This window comes from Oncorhynchus keta, unplaced genomic scaffold (assembly GCF_023373465.1).
Source record: "Oncorhynchus keta strain PuntledgeMale-10-30-2019 unplaced genomic scaffold, Oket_V2 Un_contig_15429_pilon_pilon, whole genome shotgun sequence".
Taxonomy (NCBI): Eukaryota; Metazoa; Chordata; class Actinopteri; order Salmoniformes; family Salmonidae; genus Oncorhynchus; species Oncorhynchus keta.
This window is the reverse complement of record NW_026279311.1, coordinates 1,444-26,802: the sequence shown is the minus strand read 5'-3', so window position 1 is coordinate 26,802 and position 25,359 is coordinate 1,444. Positions and strand designations below refer to the sequence as shown.

At 44.9% G+C, this 25,359-nt stretch overlaps 1 protein-coding gene and 1 long non-coding RNA gene across 2 annotated transcripts; one reads left to right on the top strand and one right to left on the bottom strand.

Moving 5' to 3' along the window:
* Nucleotides 1-21,941, top strand: LOC127918980 (gamma-secretase-activating protein-like). Its single transcript, XM_052502308.1, has 21 exons — nt 1-530; nt 669-739; nt 1,630-1,686; nt 1,954-2,023; nt 2,534-2,581; nt 3,140-3,228; nt 3,391-3,460; nt 3,622-3,671; nt 3,763-3,867; nt 4,713-4,769; nt 4,864-4,910; nt 5,046-5,131; nt 6,281-6,358; nt 6,505-6,588; nt 7,568-7,660; nt 12,967-13,108; nt 13,431-13,515; nt 15,167-15,236; nt 15,321-15,480; nt 15,938-16,072; nt 21,901-21,941. Exons 1-20 carry the CDS (start codon nt 443-445, stop codon nt 15,990-15,992), a joined length of 1,605 nt encoding a protein of 534 aa, XP_052358268.1. The 5' UTR covers nt 1-442; the 3' UTR covers nt 15,993-16,072; nt 21,901-21,941.
* Nucleotides 6,582-7,561, bottom strand: LOC127918981 (uncharacterized). The gene is made up of 3 exons (XR_008101618.1): nt 7,176-7,561; nt 6,835-6,940; nt 6,582-6,648 (listed from the first exon to the last, which is right to left on the bottom strand). It is a non-coding gene; the product is annotated as an uncharacterized LOC127918981 (long non-coding RNA).
* Nucleotides 21,942-25,359: the final 3,418 nt, after the last annotated feature.

Sequence of the window (25,359 nt, the reverse complement as noted above, 5' to 3'; positions counted from 1 at the left end):
TGAGCCACCGGAGTGATCGCTTGTCCGGCCTATCAGAGCGGGCGTCTCCGCTGTCTGACCCGAGAGGGAGGGCTCTATGAAGAGGGCACAGCGAGCTGTGAATATTGTTCGGTGTGAAGTTGAGTAAATTACTGTATGGCTGCAGATCTTAATGGAAGTGATTCCCTTTCAAATCATGCCTTCTGCTTTATTTTCGGTGCGTTAAACACTGCTTAACACTGCTTAACACTGCTTAAACGGCTACTGGACTATCAACAAAACGTTATTTACAACTATCACATGATGCTGCATTGTATGCCAAGTTGTAACTTCAGGCTATAGGGATGGCGTCTTCCGGATAGTGTGAAATCGCGGAGGCTCTAATTGAAGGCATTTCTTCATAAGTGTTTGATGCATAATAGACGTGGAAATCAGTAAGTTGTGGAGGAAGTCAACCGCACACATGTTGCAACTAAGCGCAACTTTCGATTTGCAGCAGGATGTGGTGTCAAGTATATTTAAGAAAGACGCGACTGTAGGAATAATCAAAGGTAAGAGCTGTCTGGTTGTATCGCTCGACCGATATCCACAACGTATACTTTGTGCCTTTACGCACAAGGTGACAATGTGTGACAAATACCATGATAGTAGTGACACATGTAATGGCAAAATGTATTTTTCCTCTACAGAATACTCAGGGATCGTTGACACTCGGATCCTCAACATTGAAAGGGATGGAGGAGTCCTCTACTCCTGGAAAGTAAGTGGACACTGGGCAAGGGGCATTCACATAGCATTATAATGGGTATGTCAAACGTGACGTTCCACACATAACCAACAGTGTGCTCTTCGGGAAGTGGTGGGAACATTCTCTCTGTCTAGGGTGCATCCCAATGGCACCCTATACCCTATAGTGTAGCATCCCAATGGCACCCTATACCCTATAGTACAGCATCCCAATGGCACCCTATATCCTATAGTGCAGCATCCCAATGGCACCCTATACCCTATAGTGCAGCATCCCAATGGCACCATATACCCTATAGTACAGCATCCCAATGGCACCCTATACCCTATAGTGCAGCATCCCAATGGCACCCTATACCCTATAGTGCAGCATCCCAATGGCACGCTATACCCTATAGTGCAGCATCCCAATGGCACCCTATGCCCTATAGTACAGCTTCCCAATGGCACCCTATACCCTATAGTTCAGCATCCCAATGGCACCCTATACCCTATAGTGCAGCATCCCAATGGCACCCTATGCCCTATAGTACAGCATCCCAATGGCACCCTATACCCTATAGTACAGCATCCCAATGGCACCCTATACCCTATAGTGCACTACTTTTGACCAGGGGCCATGGGGATCTGGGACGTAGGCTCCAAATAGAAGCCCAAAGACTCATAACAGACCACTGCAGCTGAATAAGCTACAGGTTAAGAGCTACTGGTTAAGAGCTACTGGTTAAGAGGTATTCCGTGTCTTTATAACATAGAGTTGTTCATAAAGTATCCTCAGACTGTGAGGGAGTGTTAAGCCCCACATAGACAGCTGAGATGTCATGGGCAGAAGTATAGGTCATTACACACACACAGTCATTATGAGCCGTAATGGCTTTCCTCCTCCCTCCTCTCATCTCTCAGGGGGAAACAGGGACCACCAGGATCGGGAAATACGACCCCGATACCAGACAGAATAAGGTAGAGCTTCCTCTGTGTGGGTGTGTGTGTGACTGTGTGTGTGTGACTGTGTGTGTGTGACAATAAGAGTGAGTGAGTGGGTGAGTATGTGTGTATATGCCAGTCCATAGTCTTAATGGAATGTGAGGTTACTCCTAGTACACTGCCTGATCACCATCAGCTGTTTGTAGTGTTCATCATGGGCCCTAACCCCTGTCCCCTAACCCCTGTCCCCTGTCCCCTAACCCCTGTCCCCTTACCCCTAACCCCTCCCCCCTCTCTTCACAGCTCCTCTACACATTTGACAAGCAGGTGTGTGTCAGCAGCTGTTCTCTGAATAAGGAGGAGACTCTGCTGGGTAAGGACCTGTTCATGGACTTAGAAATAGAATGTGTAGAACATAGAGATACATTAATTGTTCTATTGAATTCTATGGTATAGAACAGATAACTCTAGAATCCATGGTATTCTAATTCTATGGTGTAGAACAGATACAACTCTAGAATCCATGGTATTCTAATTCTATGATGTAGAACAGATAAAACTCTAGAATCCATGGTATTCTAATTCTATGTGACACACATGCGTAGTACAAAGACACACAGACAGTGAAACAAGGATCCTCACTAAAGTCTTGAGCCAGTGTCTCCTCCCCTCGTGTGTCAGTGTTGGACTAGATACAGGTTTTCCTACATACAGCCTACTGACATTTCCAGTCCAAGATTGTGATCACCCCGTGGGAGAATCTTATCATCACGAGAGAGGAACAATGTCTTGTGACTGAGCCGACAGCCAAGAGCCATTGTATTGAAGTCACGGCACTGAACCCACATCACCTCACATACTTGTCTTTTAATCTCATTTTTAGCGGTCAGTTTGGCACAGAGGACAAGAACAGAGGAGCGCCTCAGACCAGGTACCTGTCTCCCCTTGGCTCGACCCCGCCTCACATACACACACACACACACACACACACACACACACACACACACCTGACACACACACCTCCCAACTCTGATACAAACAAACACAGAAGCTGAAGATTAGAGAAATGCAACTGGACAGAAAACCATGTAAATCTACAGTATGTTATGAAGAGGGAAGTGGTAAGCCATATCCTGCTGATAACTAGCTCTCTGTTTCCCTCTGGTTCTCTCTGAGCCTTTAGGGAGACAGACCCGTGGCTGTATTCACTACAACTCTAATAGTCAGATGGGTAACATTCAGGATGTTATGAAGTATCTATCCACACATGCACCACAGGTTTTTCAGTGGTTCAAGTGTACTCTACACGACAGGTTCAAACTGTACACAACTATTGGCTGTAGGCTGCACTATATCGGTCACCTGTGTGTGTTGGAATGAGCAGCAGTGATCACAAGGGCAGCACAGGCGCTGAAGCAGTTTTCTGCTGTTTCAGGTCAGTGAAGTTAATCATTATCATATATAACACCTTTCAATTGTCTACTCCTAGTTTCAAAATGTCTGACCCTCCTCATTGAGATCCATCCCATTAACAACACTAAGGTCCTGAAGGCTGTCGACTGCCGGGTCAGAGTTCAGGTATAGAGCTGTATTGATTTGTACTTGGACTCTACTGTACTCTTATCAGTTACACCTATTACAATAAGCTTCCCCTCGGTTGTTATTACATTGATGTAACAATGTGCTATAACCTGGTTCTACTACAAAGATTGTTAACCAGTCATCTTTGGTTTCATACAGTTCCTCCATCCAGACACAGAGAGGGACTCGGTGCTGGAGAGTCACCTGCTGCTGGTAGCAGAAGATGGCTGTGAGTATCTGGGAAGTGAAGTGTTGTCGAATCTCTGAGGGTCACAGCTTTTAACTATGATAGTGCAAAGACATTAGATGACACTGTTCTCTGTCTTTGGGAGGGTAGGGCCACTGGGCCTTCAGGGTTTAGGCTTTGAACTTTGACCTTTGACCTTTCAGATGTGGAGCAGCTCCATGTGATGCTGGTCAGACAAGAGGGTTACAGAGTGGTAAGAAACACTGTCACAGACTATAGAGTGCTGGAATGGAATGCAACTGTTCCGTAGTGACATCACTTCCTGTTGACTGGTGTTCTAACAGGTGATGTTGAGTCCAGAGTGCCTGGCCAAAGACAGGGTGGCAGAGGATTTCAGCTGGGTCCAGTGGGACAGCCAGACACAGAGACTCTTCTACCTCACACACAGGGTAACATACCATATATACAGTACCAGTCAAAGGTTTGGACACACCTACTCATTCAACGGTTTTTCTTTATTTTTACTATTTTCTACATTGTAGAATAATAGTGAAGACATCAACACTATCAAATAACACATAAGGAATTATGTAGTAACCAAAAAGTCTTAAACAAATCTAAATATATTTTATATTTGAGATTCTTTAAAGTAGCCAGCCTTTGCCTTGATGACAGCTTTGCACTACTGGCATTCTCTCAACCAGCTTCACCTGGAATGCTTTTACAACAGTCTTGAAGGAGTTCCAACATATGTTGAGCACTTGTTGGCTGCTTTTCCTTCACTCTGCGGTCGTACTCATCCCAAACCATCTCAATTGGGTAGAGGCTGGGTGATTGTGGAGAGCCAGGTCATCTGATGCAGCACTTCATCACTCTCCTTGGTCAAATAGCCCTTACACAGCCTGGAGGTGTGTTGGGTCATTGCCCTGTTCAAAACAAATGATAGTCCCCATTAAGCACAAACCATAGTAGGGTGGCTACTTTAAAGAATCTCAAATATAAAATATATTTGGATTTGTTTAACACTTATTTGGTTACTACATGATTCCATATGTGTTATTTGATAGTTTTGATGTCTTCACTATTCTACAATGTAGAAAATAGTAAAAATAAAGAAAAACCCTTGAATGAGTAGGTGTGTCCAAACGTTTGACTGGTACTGTAGGTAACACACTAGGCTCTGACCTGGGCAACAACACCTTAAATTAACATGTTCTGTTTCTTTTGATTTGTGAAGAAGAATGCAGAAATCCTCCTGATAATGCAATAATGACCTCCCTTCTTTCTCTGTCAGGAAAAAGCTGTGCTGAAATGTGTGCAATTCTGCCATGACCGCAACTGTGAGACCTTGGTGAGACATAGTAGCAGAAATCATTTAATCATGAACACTTTATGGGTAGTGATTTCAGGTCAGGCTACTTAATGCTTCCCCCTCTTTCTGACAGTTTGAGCTTGTCCTGGAGTTGCCCTCTAACCCTTTCACCTGTATGAGGTAAGAATGAAAAGTGAAATTAAATTAAATAAGATAACTTTTCAGCTAAACTGTGTATTTTCTGAAAACAGTTCATCAATATTCAGCCATTTTGGTCATACTGTATGGATAACTCCTTGTGTGTTTGACCCCTAGGTTTGTTAACCTGGGCTTTGACCATCACCAAGAGACGCAGCATGAACGGGAGGAGATGAGGATGGTGGTGATCACCAATAACACAGGCAGGTTTTGGTTGAACATAAACTGATTCACCTCCATACTGTACTGTGTTGATAATGTTCTATGCTCGGAGAACATTGCTCTTTCATTAAGTTTGTCATTACTTTTTGTTTGACATGGGACGTGAATGGAAACAGAGGGTAAGTGCTGTAGCTACTGTGATCTAGATGAACTGTGTCACTCCTTGATCAATGGACAGTTCAGTCCACCACCAGCACAATCACACTCCCTTCACAGAGCCCAGATTTAATACAACTTCTCAATTCTCAAGATTGCGTTAGTCAAGCTGCACAATTGGAAATGCTGCAGGCTTCCCAATCGTAAAAATAATTAGTGTTTCTTTGAAAGGCCTATCAAATCGAAAGATGGTTGACGACGGCCCAGGGCCAGGATCACAATCACTTCACTGTGCTAACTTATTCCAAATGACATTCAAGATTCAACCAATGAAACACTGTTGCTTTTAATAAGACCCCAATCAATACCACATTGTTAAAATGCTATCATTCTGCTTCTTCTTCTGGTTCTGCTTCTTCTTCTGCTTCTGGTTCTTCTTCTGGTTCTGCTTCTTCTTCTGCTTCTGGTTCTTCTTCTGGTTCTGCTTCTTCTTCTGGTTCGGCTTCTTCTTCTGGTTCTTCTGGTTCTGCTTCTTCTGATGCTTCTTCTGCTTCTGGTTCTTCTGCTTCTTCTTCTGGTTCTCTGCTTCTTCTTCTGCTTCTGGTTCTGCTTCTGTTCTTCTGGTTCTGCTTCTTCTTTCTGGTTCTGCTTCTGGTTCTTCTTCTTCTTCTGGTTCTGCTTCTTCTTCTGCTTCTGGTTCTGCTTCTTCTTCTGGTTCTTCTTCTTCTTCTTCTTCTGCTTCTTCTGGTTCTGCTTCTGCTTCTTCTTCTGCTTCTGCTTGTTCTTCTTCTTCTGCTTCTTCTGGTTCTGCTTCTGCTTGTTCTTCTTCTGCTTCTTCTGGTTCTGCTTCTGCTTGTTCTTCTTCTTCTGCTTCTTCTGGTTCTGCTTCTGCTTGTTCTTCTGCTTCTTCTGGTACTGCTTCTTCTGGTACTGCTTCTATTTCTTCTTCTGGTTTAGCTTCTTCTTCTTTGTATTAATCTGTTGTTAGAGTGTAATTGGTTGTTTTAATACCTGCTCCTTACTGTTGATTGCAGGGATTATGTGTGTGTGTTACAGCCAGCCTGCTTGTGTCAACCAGGAGATCACATACACCATAGTCCTGGTGCACAGAGGTCCAGTATTATACGTCTTACCATGTTGCATTAGTTCCATACATTATTCACAAATTACTAATTCAATTCCGTCAGAGAAAATCCTAAGTTCTTCTAAGTTTCCAGTTGTACATTGTAATCTACCAGAGCCTCTCTGCCCTCTACAGGCTGCAGTAAAACGTTCTCAGTGGCTCTGGATGGCACCCCTAGTCCATGTAGTACAGATCTCCTCCCTCTCTTCATCCCTATAGGTCAGTCAACACATCTGTCTCACAGATGTCCTGTCCATCCTATCACAGCCCCTTCAGAACCTGCTGGAACACTCCCACACAGCCCATCCATCCTATCACAGCCCCTTCAGAACTGGAACACTCCCACACAGCCCATCCTATCATCTTCAGAACCCACTGGAACACTCCCACACAGCCCATCCAGCCTTCATAACCCCTTCAGAACCTACTGGAACACTCCCATCCTAGCCCATCCCTCTTCAGAACCCACTGGAACACTCCCACACAGCCCATCCATCCTATCACAACCCCTTCAGAACCTGCTGGAACACTCCCACACAGCCCATCCATCCTATCACAACCCCTTCAGAACCTACTGGAACACTCCCACACAGCCCATCCATCCTATCCATCCTATCAGCCCCCTTCAGAACCTGCTGGAACATTCCCACACAGCCCATCCATCCTATCAGAACCCACTTCAGAACCTACTGGAACACTCCCATCCCATCCCTCTTCAGAACCTACTGGAACACTCCCACACAGCCCATCCATCCTTCAGAACCTAGAACTGGAACACTCCCACACAGCCCATCCCTCTTCAGAACCCACTGGAACACTCCCACACAGCCCATCCATCCTATCACAGCCCCTTCAGAACCTACTGGAACACTCCCACACAGCCCATCCATCCTATCACAGCCCCTTCAGAACCTACTGGAACACTCCCACACAGCCCATCCATCCTATCAGAGCCCCTTCAGAACCTGCTGGAACACTCCTACACAGCCCATCCATCCTATCACAGCCCCTGATAGTGCTACTTCTACTTGGGACTGAGGAAGCGGTTTTAAGAGTTATTTGTGATAGGATGTTTATTATTATTGTACAGTAGACATTTACATAAGAGAATAAACAAATAAACAAACCAAAAACATTTGAGGTCAGTCCCAAGATAGCTGATGAATAAATGTAGACTAGCCTGCTGTTCTCTGCCCAGGTTACTACGTGGTAGTCTACCTGTCTGGTCACTTCCTGCACTGCATCAACACCAGGCAACAGGAGCTGCTCTGCCACAGCCTCTTCCTCTCAGGTAAGGCTAGACCTGGGGCATGTTCATTAGGACACACCGTAGCCTTTTGTTTTGCAATGGAAAAGGAAATTGTGTTTTTTTTTAAACGGTTGAGACACCTGTGTTTCACTCCATTACGTGTCTATGAACACGACCCTGGTTACCGACAGAAGTGGACTATATGAGGAATAGGGAGTCATTTCAGATGCAGCCCAAGTGTGTGTTTGTTAAACTGGCCTCAGTGTAACTGTGTTGATGATGGCCTCAGTGTAACTGTGTTGATGTTGATGATGGCCTCAGTGTAACTGTGTTGATGATGGCCTCAGTATAACTGTGTTGATGATGGCCCCAGTATAACTGTGTTGATGATGGCCTGTATAACTGTGTTGATGATGGCCTCAGTATAACTGTGTTGATGATGGCTCCAGTTTAACTGTGTTGATGATGGCCCCAGTGTAACTGTGTTGATGATGGCCTCAGTGTAACTGTGTTGCAGGTGTTGATGATGGCCTCAGTGTAACTGTGTTGATGATGGCCTCAGTATAACTGTGTTGATGATGGCCCCAGTATAACTGTGTTGATGATGGCCTCAGTATAACTGTGTTGATGATGGCCTCAGTATAACTGTGTTGATGATGGCTCCAGTTTAACTGTGTTGATGATGGCCCCAGTGTAACTGTGTTGATGATGGCCTCAGTATAACTGTGTTGATGATGGCCCAGTTTAACTGTGTTGATGATGGCCCCAGTGTAACTGTGTTGATGATGGCCTCAGTATAACTGTGTTGATGATGGCCCCAGTGTAACTGTGTTGATGATGGCCCCAGTGTAACTGTGTTGATGATGGCCTCAGTGTAACTGTGTTGATGATGGCCCCAGTGTAACTGTGTTGATGATGGCCCCAGTGTAACTGTGTTGATGATGGCCCCAGTGTAACTGTGTTGATGATGGCCCCAGTGTAACTGTGTTGATGATGGCCTCAGTGTAACTGTGTTGATGATGGCCTCAGTGTAACTGTGTTGATGATGGCCTCAGTATAACTGTGTTGATGATGGCCCCAGTGTAACTGTGTTGATGATGGCCCCAGTGTAACTGTGTTGATGATGGCCTCAGTGTAACTGTGTTGATGATGGCCTCAGTGTAACTGTGTTGATGATGGCCTCAGTGTAACTGTGTTGATGATGGCCTCAGTATAACTGTGTTGATGATGGCCTCAGTGTAACTGTGTTGATGATGGCCCCAGTGTAACTGTGTTGATGATGGCCCCAGTGTAACTGTGTTGATGATGGCCTCAGTGTAACTGTGTTGATGATGGCCTCAGTATAACTGTGTTGATGATGGCCCCAGTGTAACTGTGTTGATGATGGCCCCAGTGTAACTGTGTTGATGATGGCCTCAGTGTAACTGTGTTGATGATGGCCCAGTGTAACTGTGTTGATGATGGCCTCAGTATAACTGTGTTGATGATGGCCTCAGTATAACTGTGTTGATGATGGCCTCAGTATAACTGTGTTGATGATGGCCTCAGTGTAACTGTGTTGATGATGGCCTCAGTATAAATGTGTTGATGATGGCCCCAGTGTAACTGTGTTGATGATGGCCCCAGTGTAACTGTGTTGATGATGATGCCCCAGTGTAACTGTGTTGATGATGGGCCTCAGTGTAACTGTGTTGATGATGGCCCCAGTGTAACTGTGTTGATGATGGCCCCAGTATAACTGTGTTGATGATGGCCTCAGTATAACTGTGTTGATGATGGCCTCAGTATAACTGTGTTGAGATGGCTAGTTTAACTGTGTTGATGATGGCCCCAGTGTAACTGTGTTGATGATGGCCCCAGTGTAACTGTGTTGATGATGGCCTCAGTATAACTGTGTTGATGATGGCCCCAGTATAACTGTGTTGATGATGGCCCCAGTGTAACTGTGTTGATGATGGCCTCAGTATAACTGTGTTGATGATGGCCCCAGTGTAACTGTGTTGATGATGGCCCCAGTGTAACTGTGTTGATGATGGCCCCAGTGTAACTGTGTTGATGATGGCCCCAGTGTAACTGTGTTGATGATGGCCCCAGTGTAACTGTGTTGATGATGGCCCCAGTATAACTGTGTTGATGATGGCCCCAGTATAACTGTGTTGATGATGGCCTCAGTATAACTGTGTTGATGATGGCCTCAGTATAACTGTGTTGATGATGGCCTCAGTATAACTGTGTTGATGATGGCCTCAGTATAAATGTGTTGATGATGGCCCCAGTGTAACTGTGTTGATGATGGCCTCCAGTGTAACTGTGTTGATGATGGCCCCAGTGTAACTGTGTTGATGATGGCCTCAGTGTAACTGTGTTGATGATGGCCTCAGTATAACTGTGTTGATGATGGCCCAGTATAACTGTGTTGATGATGGCCTCAGTATAACTGTGTTGATGATGGCCTCAGTATAACTGTGTTGATGATGGCCCCAGTATAACTGTGTTGATGATGGCCTGTATAACTGTGTTGATGATGGCCCCAGTATAACTGTGTTGAGTGTAACTGTGATGATGGCCTCAGTGTAACTGTGTTGATGATGGCCCCAGTGAACTGTGTTGATGATGGCCTCAGTGTAACTGTGTTGATGATGGCCTCAGTATAACTGTGTTGATGATGGCCTCAGTATAACTGTGTTGATGATGGCCTCAGTGTAACTGTGTTGATGATGGCCTCAGTGTAACTGTGTTGATGATGGCCTCAGTGTAACTGTGTTGATGATGGCCTCAGTATAACTGTGTTGATGATGGCCCCAGTGTAACTGTGTTGATGATGGCCCCAGTGTAACTGTGTTGATGATGGCCTCAGTATAACTGTGTTGATGATGGCCTCAGTATAACTGTGTTGATGATGGCCCCAGTGTAACTGTGTTGATGATGGCCCCAGTGTAACTGTGTTGATGATGGCCTCAGTGTAACTGTGTTGATGATGGCCTCAGTATAACTGTGTTGATGATGGCCTCAGTATAACTGTGTTGAATGGCCTCAGTATAACTGTGTTGATGATGGCCTCAGTATAACTGTGTTGATGATGGCCCCAGTATAACTGTGTTGATGATGGCCTCAGTATAACTGTAATGGCTGTGTTGATGATGGCCCCAGTGTAACTGTGTTGATGATGGCCTCAGTATAACTGTGTTGCAGGTGATGATGGCCTCAGTGTAACTGTGTTGATGATGGCCTCAGTGTAACTGTGTTGATGATGGCCTCAGTATAACTGTGTTGATGATGGCCCCAGTATAACTGTGTTGATGATGGCCTCAGTGTAACTGTGTTGATGATGGCCTCAGTATAACTGTGTTGATGATGGCTCCAGTTTAACTGTGTTGATGATGGCCCCAGTGTAACTGTGTTGATGATGGCCCCAGTGTAACTGTGTTGATGATGGCCTCAGTATAACTGTGTTGATGATGGCCCCAGTTTAACTGTGTTGATGATGGCCCCAGTGTAACTGTGTTGATGATGGCCTCAGTATAACTGTGTTGATGATGGCCCAGTTTAACTGTGTTGATGATGGCCCCAGTGTAACTATGATGGCCTCAGTGTAACTGTGTTGATGATGGCCCCAGTGTAACTGTGTTGATGATGGCCCCAGTGTAACTGTGTTGATGATGGCCCCAGTATAACTGTGTTGATGATGGCCACAGTATAACTGTGTTGATGATGGCCTCAGTATAACTGTGTTGATGATGGCCTCAGTATAACTGTGTTGATGATGGCCTCAGTATAACTGTGTTGATGATGGCCTCAGTATAACTGTGTTGATGATGGCCCCAGTGTAACTGTGTTGATGATGGCCTCAGTGTAACTGTGTTGATGATGGCCCCAGTGTAACTGTGTTGATGATGGCCTCAGTGTAACTGTGTTGATGATGGCCTCCAGTATAACTGTGTTGATGATGGCCTCAGTATAACTGTGTTGATGATGGCCTCAGTATAACTGTGTTGATGATGGCCTCAGTATAACTGTGTTGATGATGGCCTCAGTATAACTGTGTTGATGATGGCCCCAGTATAACTGTGTTGATGATGGCCCAGTATAAATGTGTTGATGATGGCCCCAGTATAACTGTGTTGATGATGGCCTCAGTATAACTGTGTTGATGATGGCCCCAGTGTAACTGTGTTGATGATGGCCTCAGTGTAACTGTGTTGATGATGGCCTCAGTATAACTGTGTTGATGATGGCCTCAGTGTAACTGTGTTGATGATGGCCTCAGTGTAACTGTGTTGATGATGGCCCCAGTGTAACTGTGTTGATGATGGCCTCAGTATAACTGTGTTGATGATGGCCTAGTGTAACTGTGTTGATGATGGCCTCAGTGTAACTGTGTTGATGATGGCCTCAGTATAACTGTGTTGATGATGGCCTCAGTATAACTGTGTTGATGATGGCCCCAGTATAACTGTGTTGATGATGGCCCCAGTATAACTGTGTTGATGATGGCCTCAGTGTAACTGTGTTGATGATGGCCTCAGTATAACTGTGTTGATGATGGCCTCAGTGTAACTGTGTTGATGATGGCCCCAGTATAACTGTGTTGATGATGGCCCCAGTATAACTGTGTTGATGATGGCCTCAGTGTAACTGTGTTGATGATGGCCTCAGTATAACTGTGTTGATGATGGCCTCAGTATAACTGTGTTGATGATGGCCTCAGTGTAACTGTGTTGATGATGGCCTCAGTATAACTGTGTTGATGATGGCCTCAGTATAACTGTGTTGATGATGGCCTCAGTGTAACTGTGTTGATGATGGCCCCAGTGTAACTGTGTTGATGATGGCCTCAGTATAACTGTGTTGATGATGGCCTCAGTATAACTGTGTTGATGATGGCCCCAGTGTAACTGTGTTGATGATGGCCTCAGTGTAACTGTGTTGATGATGGCCTCAGTGTAACTGTGTTGATGATGGCCTCAGTATAACTGTGTTGATGATGGCCCCAGTATAACTGTGTTGATGATGGCCTCAGTGTAACTGTGTTGATGATGGCCCCAGTGTAACTGTGTTGATGATGGCCCCAGTGTAACTGTGTTGATGATGGCCCCAGTGTAACTGTGTTGATGATGGCCTCAGTATAACTGTGTTGATGATGGCCTCAGTATAACTGTGTTGATGATGGCCCCAGTGTAACTGTGTTGATGATGGCCTCAGTGTAACTGTGTTGATGATGGCCCCAGTGTAACTGTGTTGATGATGGCCTCAGTATAACTGTGTTGATGATGGCCTCAGTATAACTGTGTTGATGATGGCCTCAGTATAACTGTGTTGATGATGGCCCCAGTGTAACTGTGTTACAGGTGTTGATGCAGAGCTGGGTGTGTTGGGATCAGACAGTGTGGTATTGTCTCTACCCGAGTCCTCTCTGCTGGACCTGAACACAGGCAGGATGTACACTGTAGACCTCAACCCCTCCTTCCTAATGGACCTACTGCACTGCAGGTAGAATGGACTAGAATAGAATAGAATATAATGGAATAGAATGGAATGGAATAGAATGGAATAGAATGGAGTATAATATAATAGAGTAGAATGGACTAGAATAGAATAGAATGGAATAGAATGGAGTAGAATATAATATAATAGAATAACATAGAATAACATAGAATACAATATAGCTCAATCCGTTGTTGAATGGAAAATGGTCTTGAGTGTGTATTTCATGTTTACAGCATGTAGAAGGTACTGCAGCATTGAGTATTATAGTGGTGGTACACTCCTCTGTTTATGTCGTATTCATGATGTCTTGTGCTCTGTGCTGTAGCCACAGGAGACCTGATTCTCAACGCCTGGCTGCCCTGCACTGTCTGCTGCTCTACATGGGACCCAACGCTGCACTAGAACTGAAGGTAGGAGATGCAAGGAACACCCACGAGACACTTTGTTCAGAGAGAGACAGAGTGTGTTTAAAATATATATATTTAACCTTTATTTATCCAGGTAGGCTAGTTGAGAACACTTTGTTCAGAGAGAGAGAGAGAGAGACACAGAGTGTGTTTAAAATATATATATTTAACCTTTATTTATCCAGGTAGGCTAGTTGAGAACAAGTTCTCATTTTCAACTGTGACCTGGCCAAGATAAAGCAAAGCAGTGCGACACAAACAACAACACAGTTACACATGGAATAAACAAACATACAGTTAATAACACAATAGAAAAGTCTATATACAGTGTGTGTAAATGAGGTAAGATAAGGGAGGTAAGGCAATAAATAGGTCATGGTGGTGAAGTAATTACATTCTAGCAATTAAACACTGGAGTGATAGATGTGCAGAAGATGAATGTGCAAGTAGAGATAATGGGGTGCAAAGGAGCAAAATAAATAAACAACAGTATGGGGATGAGGTAGTTGGATGGGCTATTTACAGATGGGTTATGTACAGGTGCACTATGTACAGGTGCAGTGATCTGTGAGCTGCTCTGACAGCTGGAGTGTAAAGTTAGTGAGGGAGATAAGAGTCTCCAGCTTCAGTGATTTTTGCAGTTCGTTCAAGTCATTGGCAGCAGAGAACTGTAAGGAGAGGCGGCCAAAGGAAGAATTGGCTTTGGGGGTGACCAGTGAATTATACCTGCTGCACGTGGGTGCTGCTATGGTGACCAGTGAGCTGAGATAAGGTAGTGCTTTACCTAGCAAAGACAGAATGGTGTCGTCTGCGTAGAGGTGGATCAGAGAATCACCAGCAGCAAGAGCAACATCATTGATGTATACAGAGAAGAGAGTCGGCCTGAGAATTGAACCCTGTGGTACCCCCATAGAGACTGCCAGAGGCCCGGACAACAGTCCCTCCGATTTGATTTGATGTAGTTGGTGAACCAGGCGAGGCAATCATTTGAGAAACCAAGGCTGCTGACTCTGCCGATAAGAATGGGGTGATTGACAGAGTCGAAAGCCTTGGCCAGGTCGATGAATACGGCTGCATAGTATTGTCTCATCGATGACGGTTATGATATAATTTAGGACCTTGACTGTGGCTGAGGTGCACCCACGACCAGCTCGGGAACCAGAATGCATAGCGGAGAACGTACGGTGGGATTCGAAATGGTCGGTGATCTGTTTGTTAACTTGGCTTTCGAAGACCTTAGAAAGGCAGGGTAGGATAGATATAGGTATGTAGCAGTTTGTGTCTAGAGTGTTTCCCCCTTTGAAGAGTGAAAGAGAGATGTTTTGCAGGGAGAAGTTCAGGACAGGGTGCTGACCATTAGTCAGGTTGTTTATAATAGAGAAAGTGCTGCACTTAATCTCCATTGCAGTACTTATTCTAAACGGTGTCTCTGTGGTCATGACGACTCACTAACACAGAGCGGTAACCCGTCTTAGAGGTCCAGGAGGACGAGGCTGCTGTGGTTTCATCCACTCTGTGGAAACCCTTTACATAACATGGCTTTATGCATGTGTGCTAACACTGGAGTTACTATAGTAACACTGGAGTTACTATAGTAACAATACCAAGATGTTGTTACATAGCACTGCTGTTACTTCACGTGTTTTCTCTGCAGATCATAGATTGGATCTGTGACAATGTCATGCCGTTCGACACCTTCGATCAAATTCAGGAATTTATTCTGGGTAAGTGGAACAAGACTTATCATCGTTTTAAAATCTATTTTTGTGGTGTTTTATGGAAGAATCATCGTCTCCCTTCAACGACAGCGTCACTGTACAGGATCATCTATAAGAAGTGTCTCAGTCTGGATGAAGTCCTACCCTACTCCTCTGTGTTTGAGAAGAAGAAGGTACCTGAGACTCTAGACCAGGTCCCGGTGTCACCTGCACCACAGAGCTCCATGCTGAACCAGTGTTCAAAGGAAAGGTAAGATGTCTTTCACCCACTCCAGCTATTCAACTACCTGATCAGTGTGTAATATTTAGTGATTTATTTCCAGGTTAGCCACTAGGGGGCAGACAGGAGTGGGAACCAGATCCAGTGCTCAGTAACAGATAAAGAATGCAAATCTAATGAATTAAATGAAGAAGAGTTGTGTTGACAGTAAGGACATAATGATATATATAAACTGGGCTATTTACAATGAATTACCCAGTGATTATTCTGTAGATGGAGGCCTTTTTTAATTAAAGGCAAAACATGAACCATTTGTTACAATCAAGTGCATTTCATTTAATGTTATGTAGTATGAACCCTGTGCCATAAATCATTTAGTTTCCAAGGAGGTCTCAAGATGACCATAGCAAATGTACTTATTTTGCACAAACTGTAAAAGTAGTAAACACCTGGTGTTGACTAGATGTTTGGTAATGTTTTGCTGCAGGCCAGGAGTCTCCAGGGTTATTGGGAAGAGCTGCAGTGGAGCACAGAAAAGATGAAGTACTTTGAGGCGGTTCCAAACCCACGATACAGAGCATCTCAGAACCTGCCAGACTGGACCAAGCTGCTCACTACCCTGGTGAGTTCTGTTCACACCTAGAATGTAGCAGCATTGGCGAGTTCACACATATTAGAGGATCAAACTGCAGATCCAGAACCTCTCACAGAACCTCTCACAGTCTGCCAGACACACTGCTAGCGACCCTGGTGAGTTCACACAGAGAGACTGGAATATAGATTATCTCTGGGAGCTCAGTGCACCACAGGAACCATGGTCTCTCTCTCTCTGATCCCAAGCTTTACACTGCAGCTAGCAGTAGGACAGTATGGAACCATGGTCTCTCTCTCTGATCCTAAGCTTTACACTGCAGCTAGCAGTAGGACAGTATGGAACCATGGTCTCTCTCTCTGATCCTAAGCTTTACACTGCAGCTAGCAGTAGGACAGTATGAAACCATGGTCTCTCTCTCTCTGATCCTAAGCTTTACACTGCAGCTAGCAGTAGGACAGTATGGAACCATGGTCTCTCTCTCTCTGATCCTAAGCTTTACACTGCAGCTTGCAGTAGGACCGTATGGAACCATGGTCTCTCTCTCTCTCTGATCCTAAGCTTTACACTGCAGGTAGCAGTAGGACAGTATGTAACCATGGTCTCTCTCTCTCTCTGATCCTAAGCTTTACACTGCAGCTAGCAGTAGGACAGTATGGAACCATGGTCTCTCTCTCTCTGATCCTAAGCTTTACACTGCAGCTAGCAGCTAGGACAGTATGGGACCATGGTCTCTCTCTCTGATCCTAAGATTTACACACTGCAGCTAGCAGTAGGCCAGTATGGGACCATGGTCTCTCTCTCTGATCCTAAGCTTTACACTGCAGCTAGCAGTAGGACAGTATGGAACCATGGTCTCTCTCTCTCTGATCCTAAGCTTTACACTGCAGCTAGCAGTAGGACAGTAGGGACAGTATGGAACCATGGCCTCTCTCTGATCCTAAGCTTTACACTGATAGCAAGCTTTACACTGCAGCTAGCAGTAGGACAGTATGGAACCATGGTCTCTCTCTCTCTCTGATCCTAAGCTTTACACTGCAGCTAGCAGTAGGACAGTATGAAACCATGGCCTCTCTCTCTCTGATCCTAAGCTTTACACTGCAGCTAGCAGTAGGACAGTATGGAACCATGGCCTCTCTCTCTCTGATAGCAAGCTTTACACTGCAGCTAGCAGTAGGACAGAACCATGGCCTCTCTCTCTGATCCTAAGCTTCTTTACACTGCAGCTAGCAACCCATGGTCTCTCTCTCTGATCCTAAGCTTTACACTGCAGCTAGCAGTAGGACAGTATGGAACCATGGTCTCTCTCTCTCTGATCCTAAGCTTTACACTGCAGCTAGCAGTAGGACAGTATGGAACCATGGCCTCTCTCTCTCTGATAGCAAGCTTTACACTGCAGCTAGCAGTAGGACAGTATGGAACCATGGCCTCTCTCTCTGATCCTAAGCTTTACACTGCAGCTAGCAGTAGGACAGTATGGAACCATGGTCTCTCTCTCTCTGATAGCAAGCTTTACACTGCAGCTAGCAGTAGGACAGTATGGAACCATGGTCTCTCTCTCTCTCTGATCCTAAGCTTTACACTGCAGCTAGCAGTAAGACAGTATGGAACCATGGTCTCTCTCTCTCTGATCCTAAGCTTTACACTGCAGCTAGCAGTAGGACAGTATGGAACCATGGTCTCTCTTTCTCTGATCCTAAGCTTTACACTGCAGCTAGCAGTAGGCAAGTATGGGACCATGGTCTCTCTCTCTCTGATCCTAAGCTTTACACTGCAGCTAGCAGTAGGACAGTATGGAACCATGGTCTCTCTCTCTGATAGCAAGCTTTACACTGCAGCTAGCAGTAGGACAGTATGGAACCATGGCCTCTCTCTCTGATAGCTGATAGGAACAAGCTTTACACTGCAGCTAGCAGTAGGACAGTATGGAACCATGGTCTCTCTCTCTCTGATCCTAAGCCCACTGCTTTACACTGCAGCTAGCAGTAGGACAGTATGGAACCATGGTCTCTCTCTCTGATCCTAAGCTTTACACTGCAGCTAGCAGTAGGACAGTATGAAACCATGGTCTCCTCTCTGATCCTAAGCTTTACACACTGGACAGCTAACAGTAGGACAGTATGAAACCATGGTCTCTCTCTCTGATCCTAAGGCAGCTAGCAGTAGGACAGTATGGAACCATGGTCTCTCTCTCTCTGATCCATGGTCTCTCTCTCTCTGAAAGCTTTACACTGCAGCTAGCAGTAGGACAGTATGGAACCATGGTCTCTCTCTCTGATCCTAGCTAGCAGTTTACCATGGTCTCTGCAGCCAGCAGTAGGACAGCATGGAACCATGGTCTCTCTCTCTCTGATCCTAAGCTTTACACTGCAGCTAGCAGTAGGACAATATGGAACCATGGTCTCTCTCTCTCTTACACTGCAGCTCAGTAGGACAGTAAGCTTTACACTGCAGCTAGCAGTAGGACAGTATGGGAAATCTGGGTCTCTCTCTCTGATAGCAGCTTTACACTGGACAGTATGGAACCATGGTCTCTCTCTCTCTGATCCTAAGCTTTACACTGCAGCTAGCAGTAGGCCAGTATGATTTACACTGGACCATGGTCTCCATCTCTCTCTGATCCTAAGCTTTACACTGCAGCTAGCAGTAGGACAGTATGGAACCATGGTCTCTCTCTCTGATCCTAAGATTTACACTGCAGCTAGCAGTAGGACAGTATGAAACCATGGTCTCTCTCTCTGAGTGGTGGAACCATGGTCTCTCTTTCTCTGACACTCCTAGTAGCTTTAACACTGCAGCTAGCAGTAGGCCAGTATGGGACCATGGTCTCTCTCTCTCTGATCCTAAGCTTTATACTGCAGCTATGCAGTAGGACAGTATGGAACCATGGTCTCTCTCTCTCTGATAGCAAGCTTTACACTGCAGCTAGCAGTAGGACAGTATGGAACCATGGCCTCTCTCTGATCTCTCTGAGCTAGCAAGGACAGTATGGAACCATGGTCTCTCTCTCTCTGATCCTAGCTATACTGCAGCTGCAGTAGGACAGTATGGAACCATGGTCTCTCTCTCTCTCTGATCCCAAGCTTTACACTGCAGCTAGCAGTAGACTTGGTCTCTCTGATCCTAAGCTTTACACTGCAGCTTCGCAGTAGGACAGTATGGAACCATGGTCTCTCTCTGATCCTAAGATTTACACTGCAGCTAGCATCCATGGTCTCTCTTTTCTGATCCTAAGCTTTACACTGCAGCTAGCAGTAGGACAGTATGGGAACCATGGTCTCTCTCTCTCTCTGATCTAAGCTTTACACTGCAGCTAGCCAGTATGGAGGTCTTTCTCTCTGACAAGCTTACACTGCAGCTAGCAGTAGGACAGTATGAAACCATGGTCTCACTGCAGCTCAGTAGGACAGTGGAACCATCCTATAGCAAGCTTTACACTGCAGCTAGCAGTAGGACAGTATGGAACCATGGTCTCTCTCTCTCTGATCCTAAAGCTTTACACTGCAGCTAGCAGTAGGACAGTATGGAAACCATGGTCTCTCTCTCTGATCCTAAGCTTTAGGACAGTATGGAACCACTCTCTCTCCTCTGATCCTAGCAGCTAGCAGGGACAGTATGAAACCATGGTCTCTCTCTGATCCTGCTTTACACTGCAGCAGCAGTAGGACAGTATGGAACCATGGTCTCTCTCTCTCTGATCCTAAGCTTTACACTGCAGCTAGCAGTAGGACAGTATGAAACCATGGTCTCTCTCTGATCCTAAGCTTTACACTGCAGCTAGCAGTAGGACAGTATGGAACCATGGTCTCTCTCTGATCCTAAGCTTTACACTGCAGCTAGCAGTAGGACAGTGGTCTCTCTCTCTGATGGAACCATGGTCTCTCTCTCTGATCCTAAGCTTTATACTGCAGCTAGCAGTAGGACAGTATGGAACCATGGTCTCTCTCTCTCTGATCCTAAGCCTTACACTACAGCTAGCAGTAGGACAGTATGGAACCATGGTCTCTCTCTCTGATCCTAAGCTTTACACTGCAGCTAGCAGTAGGACAGTATGGAACCATGGTCTCTCTCTGATCCTAAGCTTTACACTGCAGCTAGCAGTAGGGACAGTATGGAACCATGGTCTCTATCTCTGATCCTAAGATACTGGAGCACAGTATGAACCCTATGGTCTCTCTCTCTGATCCTAAATGACTGACACTGCAGCTCAGTAGGACAGTAAACCATGGGAAGTTGATACCTTACACTGCAGCTAGCAGTAGGACAGTATGGAACCATGGTCTCTCTCTCTGATCCTAAGCTTTACACTGCAGCTAGCAGTAGGACAGTATGGAAACATTCATCTTTCTGCAGCTAGCAGTAGAACAGTGGACATGGTCACTCTGTCTGATCCAGTTGAGCTTTTACCAGCTGTTCAGTAGAGAACACGGTTCATCATTTCCAATTCTAGTCTGTTTCAGAGCCTTTCAGCGTCTGTTCCATGGGTCAGTAACCGAAAGGTCGCTGGCTCGAATCCCTGAGATGAATCTGTTTGATGTTCCTTTGAGCAAGGCAATGAACCCTAATTGCTCTTGTATGTTCTAAATGACTAACATGGACATGTAACATGGTCAGTATACCTTCATAAGAGGAAGTTAGAGAATACGTTTTCACTCTGTCTGTTCCAGAAGTTAGAGAACACGTTCTTCACTCTGTCTGTTCCAGAAGTCAGAGAACACGTTCTTTCACTCTGTCTGTTCCAGAAGTCAGAGAACACGTTCTTCACTCTGTCTGTTCCAGAAGTTAGAGAACACGTTTTTCACTCTGTCTGTTCCAGAAGCTTAGAGAACACGTTCTTCACTCTGTCTGTTCCAGAAGTCAGAGAACACGTTCTTCACTCTGTCTGTTCCAGAAGCGGTGGTAGAGAACATGTTTTTACTCTGTCTGTTCCAGAAGTTAGAGAACACGCTCCTCACTCCCCTGTTCCAGAAGTCAGAGAACATGTTCTTTCACTCTGTCTGTTCCAGAAGTCAGAGAACACGTTCTTCACTCTGTGTTTCTGTTCCAGAAGTCAGAGAACACGTTTTTACTCTGTCTGTTCCAGAAGTTAGAGAACACGTTCTTCACTCTGTCTGTTCCAGAAGTTAGAGAACACGTTCTTTACTCTGTCTGTTCCAGAAGTTAGAGAACACGTTCTTCACTCTGTCTGTTCCAGAAGTCAGAGAACACGTTCTTCACTCTGTCTGTTCCAGAAGTTAGAGAACACGTTCTTTACTCTGTCTGTTCCAGTTAGAGAACACGTTTCTTTACTCTGTCTGTTCCAGAAGTCAGAGAACACGTTCTTCACTCTGTCTGTTCCAGAAGTCAGAGAACACTCTGTTCTTTACTCTGTCTGTTCCAGAAGTTAGAGAACACGTTCTTCACTCACGTGTCTGTTCAGAAGTCAGAGAAGAACACGTTCTTCACTCTGTCTGTTCCAGAAGTCAGAGAACACGTTCTTCACTCTGTCTGTTCCAGGCTAGAGAACACGCTTTACTCTGTCTGTTCCAGAACCAGAACATGTTCTTTACTCTGTTCCAGAAGGAGAACACGTGTTGTTCCAGAAGTTAGAGAACACGTTCTTACTCTGTCTGTTCCAGAAGTCAGAGAACACGTTCTTCACTCTGTCTGTTCCAGAAGTCAGAGAACACGTTCTTTACACGCTCTGTCTGTTCCAGAAGTTAGAGAACACGTTTCTTTACTCTGTCTGTTCCAGAAGTTAGAGAACACGTTCTTCACTCTGTCTGTTTCAGAAGTCAGAGAACACGTTCTTTACTCTGTCTGTTCCAGAACACTCTTTACCAAGTTAGAGAACACGTTCTTTACTTTGTCTGTTTCAGAAGTCAAAGAACAAGAAGGCTTCTAACTATCTACGCCACATTGAGGAGAACACTAAACAGTAGGTGGAGAACCGAAGAGCGAAGGGTCTCTTGTGTGTTGCAGAATGTTGTGTGTGTTGGAGGAAGTGTGTTGGTGGGGTACAGGGGAACTTCACTATTGAAAGCACAGAGAGACAAACTCACAGGGATCAGTAACACTGATAGATAATAACACTCAAACACACAGACACGTAGAGATACTGTATACACACAGACACGTAGAGATGCTGTATACACACAGACACGTAGAGTTGCTGTATACACACAGACACGTAGAGATGCTGTATACACACAGACACGTAGAGATGCTGTATACACACAGACACGTAGAGATGCTGTATACACACAGACACGTAGAGATGCTGTATACACACAGACACAGTTTCCACTTAAAAGTCAAGTAAGTCACATCATCTGATATTTCCTCTGTTATTTTCAGAGTTCTGTCGATGGTGGACAGCTGGAATCTTGGTAAGATGTCACATTCTAAAAGCCACTATCATTAATAGAAGGAATGTAAGAAACCTTGTCTCTCTAGGATTGTAAGAAACCTTGTCTCTCTAGGAATGTGAGAAACCTTGTCTCTCTATGAATGTAGAAACCTTGTCTCTCTATGAATGTAAGAAACCTTGTCTCTCTATGAATGTAAAAACCTTGTCTCTCTAGGAATGTGAGAAACCTTGTCTCTCTAGGATTGTAAGAAACCTTGTCTCTCCAGGAATGTGAGAAACCTTGTCTATGAATGTAAGAAACCTTGTCGTCTCTCTATGAATGTGAGAAACCTTGCCTCTAAGATTGTGAGAAACCTTGTCTCTAGGATTGTGAGAAACCTTGTCTCTAGGATTGTGAGAAACCTTGTCTCTAGGATTGTGAGAAACCTTGTCTCTAGGATTGTGAGAAACCTTGTCTCTAGGATTGTGAGAAACCTTGTCTCTAGGATTGTAAGAAACCTTGTCTCTAGGATTGTGAGAAACCTTGTCTCTAGGATTGTGAGAAACCTTGTCTCTAGGATTGTGAGAAACCTTGTCTCTAGGATTGTGAGAAACCTTGTCTCTAGGATTGTAAGAAACCTTGTCTCTAGGATTGTAAGAAACCTTGTCTCTAGGAATGTGAGAAACCTTGTCTCTAGGATTGTGAGAAACCTTGTCTCTAGGATTGTGAGAAACCTTGTCTCTAGGATTGTGAGAAACCTTGTCTCTAGGATTGTAAGAAACCTTGTCTCTAGGATTGTAAGAAACCTTGTCTCTAGGATTGTGAGAAACCTTGTCTCTAGGATTGTGAGAAACCTTGTCTCTGGGAATGTGAGAAACCTTGTCTCTCTAGGAATGTGAGAAACCTTGTCTCTAGGATTGTGAGAAACCTTGTCTCTAGGATTGTGAGAAACCTTGTCTCTAGGATTGTAAGAAACCTTGTCTCTAGGATTGTGAGAAACCTTGTCTCTAGGATTGTGAGAAACCTTGTCTCTAGGATTGTGAGAAACCTTGTCTCTCTAGGAATGTGAGAAACCTTGTCTCTAGGATTGTGAGAAACCTTGTCTCTAGGATTGTGAGAAACCTTTGTCTCTAGGATTGTGAGAAACCTTGTCTCTAGGATTGTAAGAAACCTTGTCTCTAGGAATGTGAGAAACCTTGTCTCTAGGATTGTAAGAAACCTTGTCTCTAGGATTGTAAGAAACCTTGTCTCTAGGATTGTGAGAAACCTTGTCTCTAGGATTGTGAGAAACCTGTCTCTAGGATTGTGAGAAACCTTGTCTCTAGGATTGTGAGAAACCTTGTCTCTAGGATTGTGAGAAACCTTGTCTCTAGGATTGTAAGAAACCTGTCTCTAGGATTGTAGAACCTTGTCTCTAGGATTGTGACAAACCTTGTCTCGAGGATTGTGACAAACCTTGTCTCGGGAGGATTGTAACAAACCTTGTCTCTAGGATTGTGAGAAACCTTGTCTGGGATTGTGAGAAACCTTGTCTCTAGGATTGTGAGAAACCTTGTCTCTAGGATTGTGAGAAACCTGCCTCTCTAGAGCTTGATATTGGTCCTTTGGCTATGAAGCTGTTATTGTGATTATTATTCCTAGAATAACACTGGGTATATTAAGATGCTGGGCAGGTCAGTTAACGTGAGCTCATTTACCCTTGACTACAGATAGGAAAATGTCTTCTGCTTCAGTTAAAGAAATCCCCAACTTGAGTTTCAGGGTCACATACTTGAGTCCACTGGAGAACATCGCTCTCGGAGCCCACAGTTGTTGATGATTTATCATTCAGGAGAGAGAAAAGAGGGGAAGAATGCCACATGGTTATATAAGAATGGGAGGAGAAGGGCGCCTCTCGCTTGCTTTCCTTTTTCTCCTCTCCTTCACTGCTTCCTGACCCCAGTGCAAATGTTGCTCAACCACGAGATTGGACATCGCTGTACCTCAACTACCTCACATGGGCCACGCACAGACAATACACAACCATCACTCTCTGTCACACACACTGCCTCTCGCTCTTACTCTGTCTCACTCTCTCGCTGTCCCTCTGTCTGCCTCTCACCCGTACATACTCTCTCCCATACTGCCACCATTCATCATTCTCCACACCAATATCCCATCCCGACTCACAGAAACTACCTCTGCAAGTTGACTTTTTCCTCTCCCTTCATTGTCCTTGTCATCTTCTCTGACTGTATTGTTTCAGTTTATCCATGGAGATGTCCTCTGTAATGAAAAGACCATGGAGATGTCCTCTGTAATGAAAAGACCATGGAGATGTCCCTCTGTAAATGAAAAGACCATGGAGATGTCCTTCAGTGACAAGACCATGGAGATGTCCTTCTGTAGTGACAAGACCATGGAGATGTCCTTCTGTAATGAAAAGACCATGGAGATGTCCTCTGTAGTGAAAAGACCATGGAGATGTCCCTCTGCAATGAAGACCATGGAGATGTCCCTCTGTAATGAAAGGACCATGGAGATGTCCCTCTGTAATGAAAAGACCATGGAGATGTCCTCTGTAGTGAAGACCATGGAGATGTCCCTCTGTAGTGAAAAGACCATGGAGATGTCCCTCTGTAATGAAAATACCATGGAGATGTCCCTCTGCAATGAAGACCATGGAGATGTCCCTCTGCAATGAAGACCATGGAGATGTCCTCAGTAATGAAAAGACCATGGAGATGTCCCACTGCAATGAAAAGACCATGGAGATGTCCCACTGCAATGAAAAGACCATGGAGATGTCCTCTGTAATGAAGACCATGGAGATGTCCCTCTGTAGTGAAAACGACCATGGAGATGTCCCTCTGTAATGAAAAGACCATGGAGATGTCCCTCTGTAATGAAGACCATGGAGATGTCCCTCTGTAATGAAAAATACCATGGAGATGTCCCTCTGCAATGAAGACCATGGAGATGTCCTCTGCAATGAAGACCATGGAGATG

What these genes read in the sequence shown, in the direction of transcription:
- LOC127918980 (XM_052502308.1), top strand. Translation starts at nt 443, where the DNA reads ATGTTGCAACTAAGCGCAACTTTCGATTTGCAGCAGGATGTGGTGTCA. An exon ending in GAGTCCTCTACTCCTGGAAA is followed by an intron (nt 740 to 1,629) that starts GTAAGTGGACAC and finishes CTCATCTCTCAG; the next exon opens with GGGGAAACAGGGACCACCAG. An exon ending in TAAGGAGGAGACTCTGCTGG is followed by an intron (nt 2,024 to 2,533) that starts GTAAGGACCTGT and finishes TCTCATTTTTAG; the next exon opens with CGGTCAGTTTGGCACAGAGG.